Below are 18,674 nucleotides of genomic sequence, written 5' to 3'. Positions count from 1 at the left end.
TACTACCGTTATCAGACAGAAGTGCTAATATCTTAAGGCAAAAAAAAGTAAGTTGCAAATATGAACAGTATGACTCCATTTTTTGTTAAGTATATGCACAAATTATGGAGAAATTTATAGGAGGGCACTGGATTATAGGAGTCTTTCACTTTTTACCTTACATAGTTTTAAAACAGTTGAATTTTTTAATAATAATCACTGCTTCTAATCAGAAAAAAATAATTTAAAAAAATGTGAAGACCATGTAAGAACAATATAGATACATGACAATAGATTCCAACCAGGAGAGCAAACATAATTCTATGTACAATAATGTTTATAAAAATACATGAACCAATCACTGCACAAAGAAGGAAACCATGAACAACATGAAAAGGCAATCTACTGACTCGAAGAAGATATTTGCAAAGGATATATCTGATAAGGGGTTAGTATTCAAAATATAAAAACACTGAGAAATAATCCAATTAAAAATGTGCTGAATACCTAAAAAGGCATTTTTCCAAAGACGACATACAGCAAATAGGTACATGAAAAAATGCTGAGTATCATTAATTACCAAAGAAATGCAAATCAAAACCACAATGTGATATCACTTTACACCTGTCAAGAACGGCTAGAATCAAGACAAGAAAAAACAAGTGTTGGTGAGGATGTGGGGAAAAGGAACCCTCACATTGGCAAGAATATGAAGTGGTGTGGCCACTGCGGAAAACAGTACGGAGGTTTCTCAAAAAATTAAATAGAAATACCATATGATTTAGTTATTCCATTACTGGGTGTTTACCAAAGAAAACAAAAACACTAATTTGTTGTCGGTTTTTTTTTTGTTTTTGTTTGTTTGTTTGTTTTGAGAGACAGAGAGAGAGAGAGAGAGAGAGAGAGTGGGTGCACAAGCAGGAGAAGGGGAGAAGGAGGGAGGGAGAGAGAGAGAGAGAGAGAGACAGAGAGAGACAGAGAGAGAGAGAGAGAGAATGAATCCTAAGTAGGCTCCATGCCCAGCACGAAATCATGACCTGAGCTGAAATCAAGAGTTCGACACTTAATGACTAAGCCACTCAGGCACCCCCAAAAACACTAATGTGAGAAAAAAAATGAACCCCTATGTTTATTGCAGCATCATTTACAAGAGCCAAGAATGGAAGCAACCCAAGTGTCCAGCGACAGATGAATAAAGAAAATGTGATATATACACACAATGGAATAGTACTCAGCCACAAAAAGAATGAGATGTTGCCATCTGAGACAAATGGATGGCCCTAGAGAGTATTATGCTAAGTGAAATAAATCATACAGAGAAAGACAAATGCTGTATGACTTCACTTATACATGAAACCTGAAAAACCTAACAAATGGATAAAAAAAGCAGAAACAGACCTATAAATACAGTGAACAAACTGATGGTTGCCAGAGGTAGGAGGGGTGAGAAGATGGGCAAAATGGTTGAAGGGGAGGGGGAGATACAGGTTTCAAGTTACGGAAGGAATAAGTCATGGGGATAAAAGGCGCAGCATAGGGAATATACTTAACGGTACCGTAATGGCGCTATATGGTGACAGATGGTAGCTACACTTGTGGTGAGCACAGCGTAATACATAAATCTGTCGAATCACTGCATCATACACCTGAAACTAATGCAACATTGTGTGTCTACTTAACAAAAAACAAAACAAACAAACAACAAAAACCAAGAAAACCCCACATCAACCAGTCTCGTGTCCTTTTCACAATGCCTGGAAGGGGGACCTGCATAGCTCAGTTGGTTAAATATCTGACTTTTGCAGTTTGAGTCCCACCTTGGGCTCTCTGCTGTCAGCCTGGAGCCCACTTCAGAGTCTCTCCTAATCTCTGCACTTCCCCCACTCGCATGCGCTCTCTCTCCCTCTCCCAAAAATAAAAAAATAAACATTAAAAAAAGTAAACAAATATAAGACAGGTTGGAATACCTAGAGTATTCTCTAGGAATACCTAGAGAAACATGAGGACTTAAACAAGAACTTTCTCCAGAAGTACGGATTATGGTAGTTTTGGAAGAACAGAATAATTCAAGATGAAAAGTTTAACGCAGGGGGATAATTAAGAAATGTGTATCTAAAGTAGCCTGACTTACTATCAGTTTAATTCTGAAGGCAACTATTATTTCTAAAGAAAAAGAAAGTGTAGCGGGAAAAGAGACTGGAAGAAACCAGCTTAGAGCTGGCCCATTTGGTGAGCTTGATTATCTTATTAATGTATTACATTGTTGTCAAGTTATGATGGTTAAATTACACTCCAATAAACAGAACTAGCACGTACTGAAAAAAATTCTTGTCAATGATATGGTTGCAAAGCTACTATTACTTCCCTCTTTTCAGCGTACACTGGGATTTCTAGAGCAAACTCCAAGTTAACTTTTACCAAGTTTTCTCCTATGTAAAGAACATTCATTCATTCCATCAATAGTGACACTTATTGAAAACAAAATAGCACTAAAAACTACCTACCCGTTGTCCAGAAGAGAAAGAATGAGAACAACTAACTTCACCAACTAAATGAAGAAGAATGTAGGTCAGATAATATGCCTGTTAGAGAAATAAATAAAACAAACACTCATGAATTTGCTAGCATAGATGTCATCCCAGTTTACAAGTTAGGAGAGTTGCCCAGGAAGGATTAAGAATTTGCTAAAGTTAACTGAGCTGGTATGTAGGGAAATGCCAACCATTTAGCCTAAGCTTCCTGACTCCTAAGTCAAGTGTGTTCCTTTTACCATCTCCTAACTGCCCTAGTAAAGGACTACAAAAAATACTCCCAGTATTAAATTACCAAAAACCATCCTATAACTTCAATTCTCAACTCTCAAGAATAGTGGAGTTTCATGACAGCAAGAAGTAAAAAAATATCATTTACTTTATAACTGTGTTTGCTAGAATGTATCTGAGTCTCTAAATCAGTCTGTAGTTAAAAAGTTGGCATCAGTCACGCTCATATGTATTTTTTTGAAATGACCTAGCCCTGGATACCTGCTTTTCAAGCTCCAAATGAAGGCTATCATCAATAGTGCCATTTGGTTGTTCAGCCCTTTTCTTCAGGACCATTTTCTTCAACAAATCCGACGGTTTCATTTGCACAAGGTAGCGATGTAGGACTGATATCTATTAACAGAAAGAAGAGAAACTGAACAATATGAAGCAATGCAACTGCTCTTTCCCAGTCTACTTTTTTGTCAGTGATCCTCTGTTCATCTGGACTTCTCTAATTTTGCCCCTTTAGCTTTCTTTATAGTCCAGCGATAACGATTCTCCTTTACTTAAAAGTCCTCAATTGCTTAAAAGGGATTTTAAATTAAAAGGTTCAATACTTGTAATGGAGGATAAAAGCTGGAGGAGGAGACTAAACGGCATTACAACAGAGGCAAAAGGGAATGCTTTCTCTGTGAAATTATTTGAAAGTCAGCAAAGCTGAATCTCGCTGTGAAGAGAAGTCACTGAATTCTGAAAAGAATTCTCTTTTGATGGAAGTAGGTATCACTGAAAGGATTGAGAGCTATTTGGCTGGTGGCTCAGAAATGGTTCCCATATATCTGGAATCAAATCGACCAGAACTCTACTATCCCTTTCAATCTCTGTGTCCCTCTGCATCCTGTGCATACTTCTATCATTGTTCTTACTACAATGAACCACAACGGCTGGTTTATTTTGTTTCAACGTAGATTATGTTTTCAAGGGCAGAGTCTCTATCTAATTCATTTTTTCATCCCGAGGACCTGTAGAGTATCTTATACTGAATTGAAGTTCACACAAGAACACATCTAGATCAGATTATACATTGAGTTTTAAAATTCCAACTATGTGTAGGCCCTGTAGCCCCCTTAGTGCTATTAATGTTTGTAAAAAGCTTTCAGGGCCTCTCAGTGGAGCTTCCAGTGGACATGTTTAAACCCACTCACATATATATGATATATTCAGTACTGAACAAGTACTAGAGGACAACCATGTTTAAGCTCTACAACTTAAAGACTAGTATTAAAACAGGTACAAGATGCAATTAATGTACAGTGGTTCTGCAACTTCTAATCCTGTGATAAAACTGCTAATCTTGATAAGGTGAACTAAATAGTCCTATTTATATAGCACATTATGACTTTCCCAGGAGTGTCCACACATTAATTCATCTAATTGTCCACAACCATTCTATATGGTGTTGGGTATGGTATCATCTCCATGTAACGGATCTCATTAGGAAGGACCATTCTAAAGATTACATAAAGAGTGTTATGCCTGAGACTTGAGATCTAACCCCTAGAACTTTTGACCTAAGAAACATCAATTTTCCCTACACCTACCCCACTATCTTTCCCATTTGTAAAAAGAAAGCAGAAATATTATTTATACCTGAAGATTATTGGCATTAGGGATATCTTCATGTTTCTCATCCAAAAGCTTTGAAATAATCACTAGGCTGAGGCACTGTCTCAGTTGCCTGGAATTAGAATTTAAAAGTATTTAAAATGCATTTTAATCAACACTGCTTGAGAAGCAATGAGCCAAAAGTTGTTCTTCTAATTGGAAACATAGCTAATGTTTCAAGAGAAGGCAGTACAAGAACGTATAAACTTCCATAGAACAGTAAAATTTTCACGTAAAATATTTGTACATAAAGTTAGAACTGTGTGAAACTCAGGCAAATCATTAAGAGCCTTTACCTTTGACCATGCTGATTTACTGAGAGAAAACCTATTTTATTGCCTGAATTTATTTTTACTAAAGCAAAAAAAAGAAAAAAAAGAAAAAAGCCAGTTCATTCATTTTCATATGTGCCATCTGTATCTGTATTGTTACAAGCTAAAATTTAAAAAAGGATACTATGGACTGCCTGTCTGGCTCCATTGGTAGAGCATGTGACTCTTAATCTCAGGGTGGTGAGTTCAAGCCCCACACTGGGCGTGAAGCCTACTTAAAAAAAAAAATTCAAGAATATCATAAAATATTTTATTTTATGATAAATAAAATACATAAAATACATAATACATAAAATATTTTAAGTATTAGAGTCAGGCTGTCAATGCCCTTTCCCACAGTTGAATATGAAATAAAAGACTGATCTAACATTCAAAGGAATGATGAAAGGGAATAAAGAGCCCAAAAGCATTTCATTAATATAAACATACGTTTTTCTTCACGCTTAATTCTCAATTTTCAATACCTTCCACGAGATGTCCAGTTAGGGACCAGCTGTACCAACCACAGAAGGTTGTGGGGATGACTAGACAGTTCATTTATGGCCAGACAGAGTTCAGGCACCTGAAAACAAAGAATAAGCAAGATTTTTCAAACAGGTCAGTGGAACCAACTTCTAACAGACCATCCACGTCCTTTACTGCCTTAATGGAAGTATTATGACAAAAAGAGCACTCGTTTTCAGAAATAGCATGGAGTCTAGAACCTGATAAAACACACACAGTACACGGATTTAGTTTTATTTTAAACTCTAGGACTGAACAGATACATTTAGCAGAATTTCACTTGGCTTTCAGGTTTTGTGCTATACCTCTACCTGTATCTAAACAGTCCTCTGGAAGAATTACAAATCTAAATCTAAACTGATCTAAATACAAATGCCATCTTCTGAAGGTGTATAATGAGAATTGCAGAAGATCGCACGTTTCTGACCTGTGTGCTTTCTTGCATTTTAGGGATCCTCAACTATTTCACAGTATTTAAAGTCTAACAAAATTGCTTCAAAATAATCTCTGAGTGGGGGAGTGAAGTATGGGATGAGGGTAACAGATGAGCCAAGGTTGATTATATCTTGTTAATTGTTCAAACTGCGTGATAGGTACTTAGGGGTTTATCATACTCATCTCTCTACTTTTGCACGTTTGAAATTTTCCACCAAAAAAGATTGAAAAATCTAGTTTTTAAAAACCTATCAAAAATTATACATGTTTACCCTCAATGTGGCTACAGATGTGCAACTAAAATTTTTATTATATGTGTGACTTTGCTTCATCATTTCATGTAGGGCTCTCCTTGAAGGTCACTTCAGAAAGGCCTTCCCTGACTGCCCTACCTGAAATAGCAGAGCCTCCCAGCCTTGCTATTCTCTATACCCATGTCCTGCTTTATTTTAATTTGTAGCCTTTATTACAACTTGACATATTATAATCTACATTTACTTTATTACCTAACCCTCTCACAAGCATAAAACTGCCACGAAGGCAAGGGCTTTAGGTTTTTCACAGCTGTACCTACGTTACTGCTGAACCACAGTAAATCCCCAATAAATACTTTTTTTTGAATGTACGGCTGCAGTTTTAGAGAAGATTCAATTATCATAAATTTAAATACAGTTCCAGCAAAGAAGACCCCTTCCTCAGTTTATTTTTCATCTGCCAAAGATCTTAATTGAGTTTAGAAACTATTAATTCTGTATGCACTATGAAAGTCAAATTGTGATGCAGACAAAAAGACCAACGCTAAAACCAATAGAAAGGCTTTAAGTACAGTTACCTTTGTGTTCCAATCTCTAATGTTTTTCATCAGATTTATCAGGAGGCTCTGAAAGTCCACTAGAGGAATCTGTTTCAGCTGTTTTTCCAAACTCATTTTAAACAACATTAAAATAAGCAACATTATCTCACGATCCTGGTAACCTTCTGGATGTATAGATGTACACAAGCCTAGAAACTGTGACAGAAGTGTAGAGACAAAACAACTTAAGGAGATACATTTTACTTGAAGAGTTTAAATTTGAAAACTTTCTGACAAAAAATACAAAAGAGAAGTTATAGAAAACAAAACATCCAGATGTCTAGAAAAAAGAAGGCAAAAAGAAACATGCATGTTAATAGTTAAATTAGGACATAAGTATTTTCTTCTCTAATTTTCATTCAGATTTTTTTTAAATGGCTCAGTATCACTGCTTTGATTCAGCCACTAAAAAGATTTAACACTGTTATTCGTTTTTTGTTTTCAGAGAGAGAGAGAGAGAGAGAGAGAGAGAGAGAGAAAGACAGAGAGAGAGAGAGCGCAAGTGAGCAGGAGCAAGCAGAGCCAGTGGGCATACATGCACATGTGCATGTCTGAGTGGGGAAAGGGGCAGAGGGAGGTGGTAAGGGGAGAGGAGGAGGAGGGGGGAGAGGGGGAGAGAGAGAGAGAGGGAGAGAGGGAGAGAGCGTGCAAGCGAGGGCTAGCAAGGGAGCATCCTAAGCAGGCTCCATGCTCAGTGAGGAATCTGCCTTGGGACCCAGTCCCAGGACCCTGGTATCAGGACCTGAGCCGAAATCAAAAGTCATGCACTCAACTGACTGAGCCTCCCAGGTGACCCTATTATTAATTCTTAATCACTAAGTCATATGGTAAGTAGTAACTTTTATTTTCATACATCCTAACTCTAAAAAAAATTGTTTCTAAAAAATACTGGTTTCTAAAAGCTTCTTGGTAAAGGTATTCCTAGAAATACATTAATTCTGTAACTTTGAGCTAAAGTTCCCTTTCACTCCTAATACTAAACCAAAAATAAAAACAGCAAAAACAATGTTTACTACAAAGATTACTGCTAAGAAATTCCAGAGATTGGAAATCACCTGGTAAAAACACTAGTGATTTTGTTTTAAAACAACTAACCACAAAACTAAATGGTTCCAGTTTTGTGCTAAAGACATTAAAAAGAGTTTTTCCCTACCTTAACCACATTTAAAATGTTGGTTTCAGGAAGAGTTGAAAAAATTGGCTTACAAGATGAATCTTCACTTCCTTTCCCTCCCAATGTCATCTGTGTTTCAGAACTATTGAAAAGTGAATAAAACAATGTGAAATTGGGCACAAAATAATGATTTTAAGAAATACTGAACAACAAAAACTAAGTTTTGTTTAGGCATAACTTATAAACAATAAAAGGAACATATCCATTTTAAGTTGTGATCAATGTATATAGGAGCATAACCACCAACAGAATCAAGAAGTAGAACATTTTTCCATTACCCACAAAAGTCCCTTCATGCCAGATCCAAGTAACTTTACTATCTCCCATTTCAGTAAACAGTCTGATTTCCGTCTTTATGCATTAGTTTTTCCTTGAAAAGCTACTTTTTATAAGGCAGTATCCTCACTGCTCTTGGTGTCAGAGAACTATGTAGAAGGTAGCTCTGGCTACGAAGAACTCATAATAAAGACCTCATGAATAGAGAGCAAATATAAAGAAACAATTTTAAGCACCCCAATTCCGGTTGAGGTAATCGGTGAAGGTTCATGGAGGAGGAGACACATGAATTTGGCTTTCAAAAGTTATTTTACTTAAGGAAAAATTTTTATATGTTTACTTATTTTTGGGGGGGGGAGGGGCAGAGAGAAAGTCAGACACAGAATCCGAAGCAGGCTGTAGGTAGGCTCTGAGCTGTCAGCACGGCTCACGCGGTGTTCGAATCCATGAACCATGAGATCGTGACCTGAGCTGAAGTCAGATGCTTAACCAATTGAGCTACCCAGGCGACCCCCTTGTTTACTTTTTTGAATAAATATCTTCATATGGTTAAAAAACCTCAAAAGGTATGAAGGTATGGTACGCTGCGCAGAACCACCCTTTCAGTCTAGACCTTCTGCCACCCATTTCCCTCCCCACAATCACTACTAGTTTTAACCCTTCCTTCCACGGGCATTTTATGTATACACAAATAAATATGAATATATGGCCCCCTTTAATATAAATGGTAACATATACTATATGCTCTGTTGTGCACTTTCACCTAATATATCTTACAGATACTTCCATAACTATAAGTGAAAAGCTTTCTTATCTCTTAAAGTCTCTGCTTGGTAGTCCTGTGTGCCTTCTTAGCTAGTTAACCTCAGGAAAATTACTTAACCTCTCTGTGCCTGACTTGCCTGTAAAATGGGAGTGAAAATACTATCTAATAGCTGTAGTGACTATGAAATGAAGTACTATATGTTATGCCCTCAGAACTGCACCTGGCACATAGTAAGCAATATATAACTATTAGTACTTGTGTTGATTATAAACGTATCATGATTTATTTAATCTGTCTCCATACTGTCTTGCTCTTTCCGACAGTGCTTCAATAAGTGAGACAGGTAATGTTTTGGTGAGCAGACACTGATGATGGAGGTGAGAGACCAGCAGGAGGAAAAGCCAATGCCACAATGACTAATATGAAGGAACAGTGAACAAATCAATTTGGTTAGAACAAAAGGGAGAGCAAAATAGAAAATAGGTCAGAATCAAACTGTAGTCTTAAATACAAGATGTAAAGGTTTGAGAATAGGGGAGATAGAAGTTTAAGGCTATACTTTCATAAAAGGAATCCTCCAACATTGAAAAGAATATCTTGGGGGTAGAAAGCCCCTGGGGAAAAGGAGATTTTTTTTTTTTTTTTTTTTTATTACCAGAGTAGGCATGAAAAGAGGATCTGAATCAGACTGACCCTGGGAACAAAAAAAGAAGGAACAGCTGTGAGATGAGCAGAGGAAGAACACAGGGATGTGAGAGCTGATGGAATGTAGAAAAGAAAGAGTTATGACTCATATTTTAAGTCTGTACATCTAACAGAATAACGGTCAAGAAAAGAACTGTTCAGGGAGCCTGGATGGCTCAGTCGGTTAAGCATCTGACTCTTGATATTGGCTCAGGTCACCATCTCGCAGTTCGTGAGTTTGAGCCCTGCACTGGGGCACTGTCAGCGCAGAGCCTTCTTGGGCTTCTCCCTCCCACCCCCGTCAAAATAAATAAATTAATTAAAAAATAATAATGTGGCAATACATAGTATTACATAAAAAAAAATTAAAAAGAAAAAAAAGAAAAGAACTGTTCTACTATCTATCTTTTAGTATCTTAGTCTCCCTATCTGAATATTTAAGCACCTTCAAACATTTCATGCCTACCAGCAAAAATGGTTAGGCTGCATGTGAGTCTTAGTGAGAAGAGCTGCAGTCGTATCTCAACAGGATTCAGTCTTGTACTTGTGTTGCCTACGCAGGCATTTCATCACGTTTCGCTCATTCCTTTACCAGCTCCCTCCTGCTTTCCTGTCCTCATCAATGCCTATCACTACACAGCAACAGTGACTACAGCCACCACCTCCCTGCTGGAGTCACCAAACCTCACTGAGGTCAACTTTTCAACTGATAAGTAACCAATAAATAAACTACTTTACTAAGTATCATTTGCATGTGTTACGTCTTAATGCATTTATATCTTTATTTCACTATTTCCACTATAGTACCTGCTTGCAACAGTGAAGAAAAATTCAAATCTGTTGCATACAACATACAAAATTACCACACATGATTGAATTCATTAAATGTTAATAAAATCATTGGTATTTTAACTTTTTAAATATAGGTAGTTTGACTATCTTAGTAATATCTGGGGGAAATGGTTGGGTTTTTTAGATAGGCTGGGAAAGCATTATTTTCCCTATTTAAACTGATGGAGGGGCACCTAGGTGGCTCAGTTGGTTAAGTGTCTGACTTCGGCTCAGGTCATGATCTCACGGTTTGTGGGTTCGAGTCCTGCAGAGCCTGAAGCCTGCTTCGGATTCTGTGTCTCCCTTTCTGTCTCCCCCTCCCCTGCTCATTCACTGTCTCTGTCTCTCAAAAATAAATAAATGTCAAAAAAAAAAATTAAAAAAAAATTAAGTGCTGGAATATAGTCTTATCTGAAAATGTGCTATCCAATATATTTTTAGATACAGATTGCATCGGAGCAATAAAGGAACATGTATGGAGTAGAAAGGGAACTGGAGAGATAAGAGTTTGGCTTTAGATATACCAAGTAACAAGAATTTACCTTTCTCTTAGAAGTTAAGATGAGTATATTATCATGCTTAAGAACCATTTTTATTCCTGTGATCAGTTTATTCCTTTGTCCATTTTTCTATGTCTATTTTCTGTTTTTCTTAATTTGAAACTAAACCTTTGTCTGTAACCAGAGTTGTTTCATTCATACATATACGAACATGGAAAATTCATCTGAATATGTATCTCTTTCCCACTCCTTTTTGAAGTTTTTCTTTTGACTTTGTGTAAAGTGAACACTGTCATGGTAATCTGTTTTTAATGTGGTCAAATAAGTTAATTTTCCTTTTTATGCCTTTTGAGTGTTAGTTCATACATAAAACCGTCTTTTCTAGGGTTATAAAAATCTTGTTTCTTCTATTACTTTTATGGTTTCATTGCATACATTTAAATCTTTGCTCTATTAGTTTGAGGTATGGATGCAAAAATTTTTTCTAGATGGCTACTCATTTTTCCAAATACTGGATAATACCAGATACTCAATAAGCCTACTCTTTCCTCATTTGTGGAAATATCACCTTTAGCATTTACATAGTATCTATATGTACTTGGTTCTATTTTGGACTTATTTCATTCCACTGACAGCTTTGAACCTTGTACTTGTCCCATACTTATATCTGCTAAGGCCGATCCTGCCTCCTAACTCTTCTTTCTCAAAGATTTTCAGCATATTATTTTTTTCCATATGACTTTAGAATCACTTGTATAGTCTCAACTCTCCCCCTCCCTACAAAATATCTGACTGGCATTTCTTATTCGAATTTCATTAAGTTAATGGCTCAACTTTAGGTGCTCTCACATACTTATATTACAATGCTTTGAGTTTTCCTATCTGAAAGCATGGTATGCTCTTTCATTTATTTAGGTCTTTTATTTTGTCTCTTAGTAATGTTTTTACACACACACACACTCTCTTCTATTTAAGTTTATTCCTAGGTACTTCATATATTTTTCTTATTATTGTAAATGAAGTCTGGTTTATCTCTTTTTAAAAGATTTTATTAAAACATTTTTAAATGTAATCTCTACCCTCAATGTGGGGCTCGAACTCACGACCCTGAGATCAAAATCACATGCTCTACTGACTAAGCCAGCCAGTTTATCTTTTAAACTAGGTACAGTTCATCTATCTGAAGGTTACTAATTTCTCTTTATTAACTTTGTACCCTGGCATCCATAACAATTTCTCTTTTTTAAAGTAGGCTCCATGCCTAATGTGGGGCTTGAACTCACAACCCTGAGATCAAGAGTCACATGCTCCACTGACTGGGTCAGCCAGGAGCCCCATACCAATTTCTCTCTTTTTTTTTTTTAATTTGTTATAGCTTTTTAGCTGAGTGTTAGGCTTCTTTGCATACATTAACATACTTCTGCAAATAATGAAACCTTCAACTCATTTGCAGTTTTTGTATCTCTTATTTTTTTCTCTTACCTAGTTGCTTTACTCAGTACCTCCAACAGAATAATGTCAAATAACAATGGGCAGTGTTATTTAAAAAAAAAAAAAAATTAAAGATTTTAAATGTTTCTATTTCTTCCTTGTTAAACACGATGATGCCCCCCGCCTTTTTTTTTTAAGTAGGCTCCAAGCCTAGCATGCAGCCCAATGCAGGGCTTGAAATGACAACCCTGAGATCAAGACCTGACCTGAGATCAAGACTCAGATGCTTAATCGATTGAGCCACCCAAGGTACCCCCATGATGATGACTTTTAGATTAAAAATGTGTCTAACTTAAGATCCATTTCAACTTTGAGAGATTTAAAAAAATCAAGGATGGGTACTGAACCTATCAAATGAATATTAACTGTTAGTGTATTACAAATTGTTTAAAAGAATGTTTTTGAAGTTAATTATGAAAAGAAAACTTACACTAGATTGTCTTCATTAAAGTCTGGCTGAAGATTCTCCAGAGGAAACAAAGACCTAAAATCAATTCCCATATTGAAAAACACAGCTGCTATATCAGATAATGATGGGATCCAGGGCCAAACTGGTGAATCACTGAAGGTATCTAGTTAATAGAAAAAAATATTTTATCCCAAATTCCAGGTTCACAGATGCACAGTCAGCATGTGAAACATGGATTATTACCATTTTACAGAAATGACATCTGGTAATGATATGTAAGCAATATAGTTATTTAGAATGATCATATAGGAATTATAGGTGTTTAAGTAAATGTGAAGGAAATGACATTTATGAAAGTATCTGAGAGTGATGATGAATAAATGGGTGTAACTCAGGAGGAAGTAACACATTTTGAAAAATCTGAAAATAACAATGGTAAAATATCAACTACTGCTAATACAGAAAGATTTTATCATCTTCAGTGCCCATATAGTCCCAATCCTCAAAACAAATGAAACACATAAATCATAACGCTTATTTCATTATAAGGGATCTCAAAGGTGAGAAAGCAATTGTCACATTTCTGTAGCGGATATTTTCAGTCTCCTCAGTGCATAATCAGCACAATACTTGTTTGCCAATAAGCCAGTTAAAGTAAATGGCTAAATAAATAAACAAACTTGCTATTTCCACTTACCCAGGACAGTAACCCATGAGTTGGTAGGTAAGTATTAGGTAAGGGTTGTCACCTCAAGATCTTATACCCTTTTTCTCAGTGCAACTAGAAAAATGCAGATACTCATTTTTGATTGGAGTTTCATTTCATTATTAAAGATTTTAGATCAAAAAAAATTTTTTATTCTATATTTCTGAATAATCTACATGTTTAGCGATATGAAAGACTGCGTACATAGCAACCAATAATTCACAATGCTAAATCAGTAAATTTACATACTCACCATTTCTAATTGTTATTTCCATCAATGTGCTTAAAATCTGTACAGACACAATACAGTCTGTATGAACCGACATCATCTGCCAAAGTAGATAAAAGTATTAAGAAAGAAGAAAACGAGCATTTACTATTTGCCATGCATATATAAAAGTGTTTTATGTGCATTTCCTTTAATGTGGTATTTTATGTGCATTTCATTTGAATACTTTACAATAGTTTTATGAAGTGGTCATACATCATTACATATAAGCAGACAGGCTCAGAGAAATTAAAATACTTTACCCAAAGTAATACATGAGGAGCTGGAATTTAAATCCAGGTCTGATTCTAAAATCAGGGCCCCTTCAATTCAAACATGCTGATTGTTTAATCATCAAGGAAAAGGCTGATTGATAGTTGATCTAATCAGATCATAAACTAGCCAAAGTATTTGAAAAGATACATGTAAATTAATATACCAATATACTTTTTAAAAGATGTTCAATATCATTAGTAATCAAAGAAATACAAAGAGAAATGACAAGCTATCGTTAGCTTGTCAAGAGAAGCTTGACTGAGATTGTTAAAGATCAAGAATATTGATAATACCCAGTATTCACAGGGTACTAGGAAAGAGGTAGTATACTTAGTGTAAGTATAATTTGGTAAAATTTAAAAAGGAATTTGGTAATATTTAAGCAAGGTTATTGTTTTTATACTTTGATCCAGTTAGCCTTTTTACATACAGAATTTATATGCAGAGGCATAAAATTTAACTTTACAAGACCATTTTTTGGGAACAAAATCTCAAGTTTCAAAAATTTTTTTTTTTTTTAATTTTTTTTTTTTAACGTTTATTTATTTTTGAGACAGAGAGAGATAGAGCATGAATGGGGGAGGGGCAGGGAGAGAGGGAGACATAGAATCGGAAGCAGGCTCCAGGCTCTGAGCCATCAGCCCAGAGCCCGACGCGGGGCTCAAACTCACGGACTGCGAGATCGTGACCCGGGCTGAAGTCGGACGCTCAACCGACTGAGCCACCCAGGTGCCCCTCAAGTTTCAAAAATTTTTAAAGAATCATGTGACATATTGAAAGTGATTTTATCTTTTTAATGTTTATTTATTTTAAGAGAGAGAGAGAGAGAGCGAGCGTGAGAACATGCAAGAAGGGGAGGAGCAGAGGGGGAGAGGGAGAGAGAATCCCAAGCAGGCTCCACGCTGTCAGGGCAGAGCCTGATCGGAGACTCGAGCTCCCAAACCAGAGATGATGACCTGAGCCAAAATCAAGAGTTGGATGCTTAACCAACTGAACCACCCACGTACCCCTGAAAGTAATTTTAAAGTGGTTTTGTAGGGGAAAACATTCCTCTTTCCCTTTTGTTTTGTAGCCATAGATTATGATTACAGTAAATTTAAATCTAACACATAAGGGAGAATAACTCAAACACTGGTTTCAATCAGGCATACCTGTGTTACTGTATGTTAGTATTTGTGTCATTTGTGTGTTTCTGCCATTTTCAAAATCTACCTGAGTCAAAAAGTCGGTTATCATGTTTGTGTTATGTTTTGCCACTAGTGGGCAGCACCCCTCAAAGGCATGTTTGGAAACAGGACAAGTTTTAGATAACAATCTTTTTCGGGGGGGGGATAATGAATTCTAAGGTGGGCAACACAATACTAGGAGATAATTCAATAAATGTGCAAAGAGGTGTATATAACAATCTAATGTCTATCAATTGAGACTGGGTTAAATAAATCAGCATAACACTACAACAGAATACTATAAAGCCCTTGAAAAGGATGACAACATACCTATACTGATGTGAAAATAATTTGTTATCTGCAATAAAAAAATCGTAAGGCGGAACACATTCTGTTGATACTATCATACAGCAATCTATGTACACACAGAGAACAATCTAGAAAACACTAAAATGTAGCAGTCCCTGGAAACTGGGGAGGCTAATGCCTTTTAAATAATAACAAGCCTTTAAAAAAAATCTTAATTTTACTTGAACTTTTCAAAATTGAGCGTGAATCCCTTTGAAAACGCTTTTAAAAAGTAGTAAAGTGTCTTCCTAGTTTTACACAGTTAGGATAAAATCAGGAAAATGCGAACATTTTAATTACCCTTTAACAATTAAATTTACAAACTGTTAGTACCATAGATTTCATTCTTTTTTATGGCTGAAAAAAATTCCGTTGTGTGTGTATGTGTGTGCTGCATGTACATCTTCATCCACTCATCTATTGATGGATGCTTGGGCTGCTTCCGTAATTCGGCTATTATAAATAATGCTGCAATAAACGTAAGAATGTACATATCCTTTTGAGTTAGTGTTTTCGTATTCTTTGGGCAAAAAGATTAAAAAAAAAAATGCTAGAACCGTAGCATTAAAATAAATTCTGACACACTTTCTAAAAAAGAAAAAATAGTTTTAAGTTGGTATGCTCCATCCATCATGAAAAATGGACTTGGAATTGAAAAAGAGAGATGAGACAGTGTTTTACACAGAAAAAGTAATTAATGAATGATTGTTACAGTTTTCAAATAATAAATACAAAGAGTATAAAAACTGCTTACACGAAGATATGCTTTAACGTTATCATCAGGGTTTTTAGAGGCTATAATGAGGAGGGCACCGGGGTGGCTCTGTCAGTTGAACATCGGACTCTTCATTTCAGCTCAGGTTGTGATCTCATGGGTCATGAGTTCGAGCCCCACATTGGGATCTGCGCTGGTAGTGCGGAGCCTGCCTGTGATCCTCTCTCTCTGCCCCTCTCCCATTCATGCTCTCTCTCTCTCTCTCTCTCATAAACATTTAAAAAAAGGATATGAGGACCCACATCAACAAGATAAAAATAAACACAGATAAATGCAAAATTTTACTTGTAAGTTTAAGAAAAGATATGTTACATAATCAGAGAATAACAAAGCTCTGGCATGACTGCAAATGAAATTTTTAACTACAGTACAAAATAGTATAAAATAAAATATAAAAAATATAAAAACATATATATTTATACATATTTACGTATATATAATATAAAATATACGTAAAGTATAAATATAGCATAAAACAAAAATATGTCGGTGGGTAGATGGGAAAGAGTCTCACTGGAGACTGCTGTTAAGAAAGACCTTATCTGGGAGCAAAGTGTCTGACTTCAGCTCAGGTCATGATCTCACGGTTTGTGAGATCGAGCCCCACATTGGGCTCTGTACTGACAGCTCAGAGCCTGGAGCCTGCTTCAGATTCTGGGTCTTCTCTCTCTCTCTGCCCCTCCCCCACCCGCACTCTGTCTATCTCTATTTCAAAAATAAACATTAAAAAAAAAAAAAAAAAAAAAGACCTTATCTGGAGCATATGTGCATTTATGGGGGACACATTTTAGGAGCTAAAGGTCATTCAGAAAGATGATCAGTAAAGAGACTAGAAATTTGGTGACTGGAGAGAGTTTAGTGCTGGGGAGAGATGAGGGTCATGATAGCTATTTTATTTTTTTTTTTTTTATTTATTTTTATTTATTTTTTTTTTAAACATTTATTTATTTTTGAGACAGAGAGAGACAGAGCATGAACGGGGGAGGGTCAGAGAGAGGGAGACACAGAATCTGAAATAGGCTCCAGGCTCTGAGCTGTCAGCACAGAGCCCGACGCGGGGCTCGAACTCACAGCCCTTACGGACCGCGAGATCATGACCTGAGCTGAAGTCGGCCGCTTAACCGACTGAGCCACCCAGGCGCCCCTCATGATAGCTATTTTAAAATGAACGAAGGACTGTTAGATGAAACGTCTTCTGGAGAGCTCTTGAAAAGATAATTAGTACCACTATATAAAAACCACGGGGAGGCAAATTTTGATTTAATTAGGACTGTTTAAAAAATTTTTTTTTTACCGGGGTCCAAGTAGGAAGCTCCTCACCGCTGGAAGTAATACTCCTGCCTCATGGTCCGCACCACTTATCCTCTCTGCCTAGAATGCCCTTTTCCCACACAGTGGCGTGACTCATTCCAGCACCTTCTTCTCAGATCTTTATTCAGATGTCACCTTATCAGTAAGGCACTCATTATCAACTATCTTACACATACATTTAAAAAAGCAAACTTTGGGGCGCCTGGGTGGCGCAGTCGGTTAAGCGGCCGACTTCAGCCAGGTCACGATCTCGCGGTCCGTGAGTTCGAGCCCTGCGTCAGGCTCTGGGCTGATGGCTCGGAGCCTGGAGCCTGTTTCCGATTCTGTGTCTCCCTCTCTCTCTGCCCCTCCCCCGTTCATGCTCTGTCTCTCTCTGTCCCAAAAATAAATAAAAAAAAAACGTTGAAAAAAAAAAATAAATAAAAAAATAAAAAAAATAAAAAAGCAAACTTTCCCATCTTGACACTTCTCTGTATCTACTCTGGCCTACTACTTCTTCATAGCACTTACCATGTGACATAATAGATCTCTAAATATGCACACCACATACACATTTACTGTCTGTCTCCTCTATAGTACTAGAATGTGGCTCTCAGGGGATCAGAAATGTACATTTTCTCATTGCTGTTCTCTCCAGCACCTGGGACTCAAAAATGCCAGCTATATGAAAAAAATGAAAAAAAAAGGCTACACTGGAATATCTAGGTTCTCATCATTCTTTGAGATGTTATCTTAAATCCCAGAATAAACTCCTTATGTTTCTCTCACTTCTCACTTCACACACAATAATCATATTTTTTTGTTACAAAGTTACCATGCAGATAACATAAAATTTTAGATAATTACTTTTTATAAAATTAAAAAAAAATTTTTAAGTTTATTTATTTATTCTGAGAGAGACAGAGACAGTGTGAGTGGGGGAGGGGCAAAGAGAGAAGGAGAGAGAGAATGCCAAGCAGGCTCCGCGCTATCAGTGCAGAGCCCTATGCAGGGCTCGAACCCATGAAACTATGAGATTATGACCTGAGCTGAAACCAAGAGTCAAACGCTTACTGACTGAGCCACCCAGGCACCCCAAAATTTAGATAATTATTATTATTTTTAATGTTTACTTACTTTTGACAGAGAGAGAGAGAGAGAGACAGAGCATGAGTAGGGGAGGGGCAGAGAGAGAGGGAGAC

The 18,674-nt window shown here is 36.6% G+C and overlaps 1 protein-coding gene across 9 annotated transcripts in view; it reads right to left on the bottom strand.

The window, feature by feature from the left end:
• SLF2 (SMC5-SMC6 complex localization factor 2) overlaps window positions 1-18,674 on the bottom strand; it is a 53,102-nt gene that overhangs the window by 17,250 nt on the left and 17,178 nt on the right. For all 9 annotated transcript variants that reach the window (XR_006194662.1, XR_006194659.1, XR_006194660.1 and 6 more), the window contains exons 10-17: window positions 13,603-13,678; window positions 12,665-12,806; window positions 7,666-7,768; window positions 6,492-6,668; window positions 5,185-5,282; window positions 4,374-4,461; window positions 3,003-3,134; window positions 2,484-2,561 (exon numbers count right to left, since the gene is read on the bottom strand). Coding sequence is in view for 2 of the 9 variants with exons in the window: in XM_042908783.1 (XP_042764717.1) it covers window positions 2,484-2,561; window positions 3,003-3,134; window positions 4,374-4,461; window positions 5,185-5,282; window positions 6,492-6,668; window positions 7,666-7,768; window positions 12,665-12,806; window positions 13,603-13,678 (894 nt within the window). In the remaining 7 variants the exon portion in view is untranslated. The remainder of the gene's footprint in view (window positions 1-2,483; window positions 2,562-3,002; window positions 3,135-4,373; window positions 4,462-5,184; window positions 5,283-6,491; window positions 6,669-7,665; window positions 7,769-12,664; window positions 12,807-13,602; window positions 13,679-18,674) is intronic.

The sequence above is a fragment of the Panthera leo genome, chromosome D2 (assembly GCF_018350215.1).
Source record: "Panthera leo isolate Ple1 chromosome D2, P.leo_Ple1_pat1.1, whole genome shotgun sequence".
Lineage (NCBI taxonomy): Eukaryota > Metazoa > Chordata > Mammalia > Carnivora > Felidae > Panthera > Panthera leo.
This window is presented reverse-complemented; position numbering and strand designations above follow the sequence as displayed.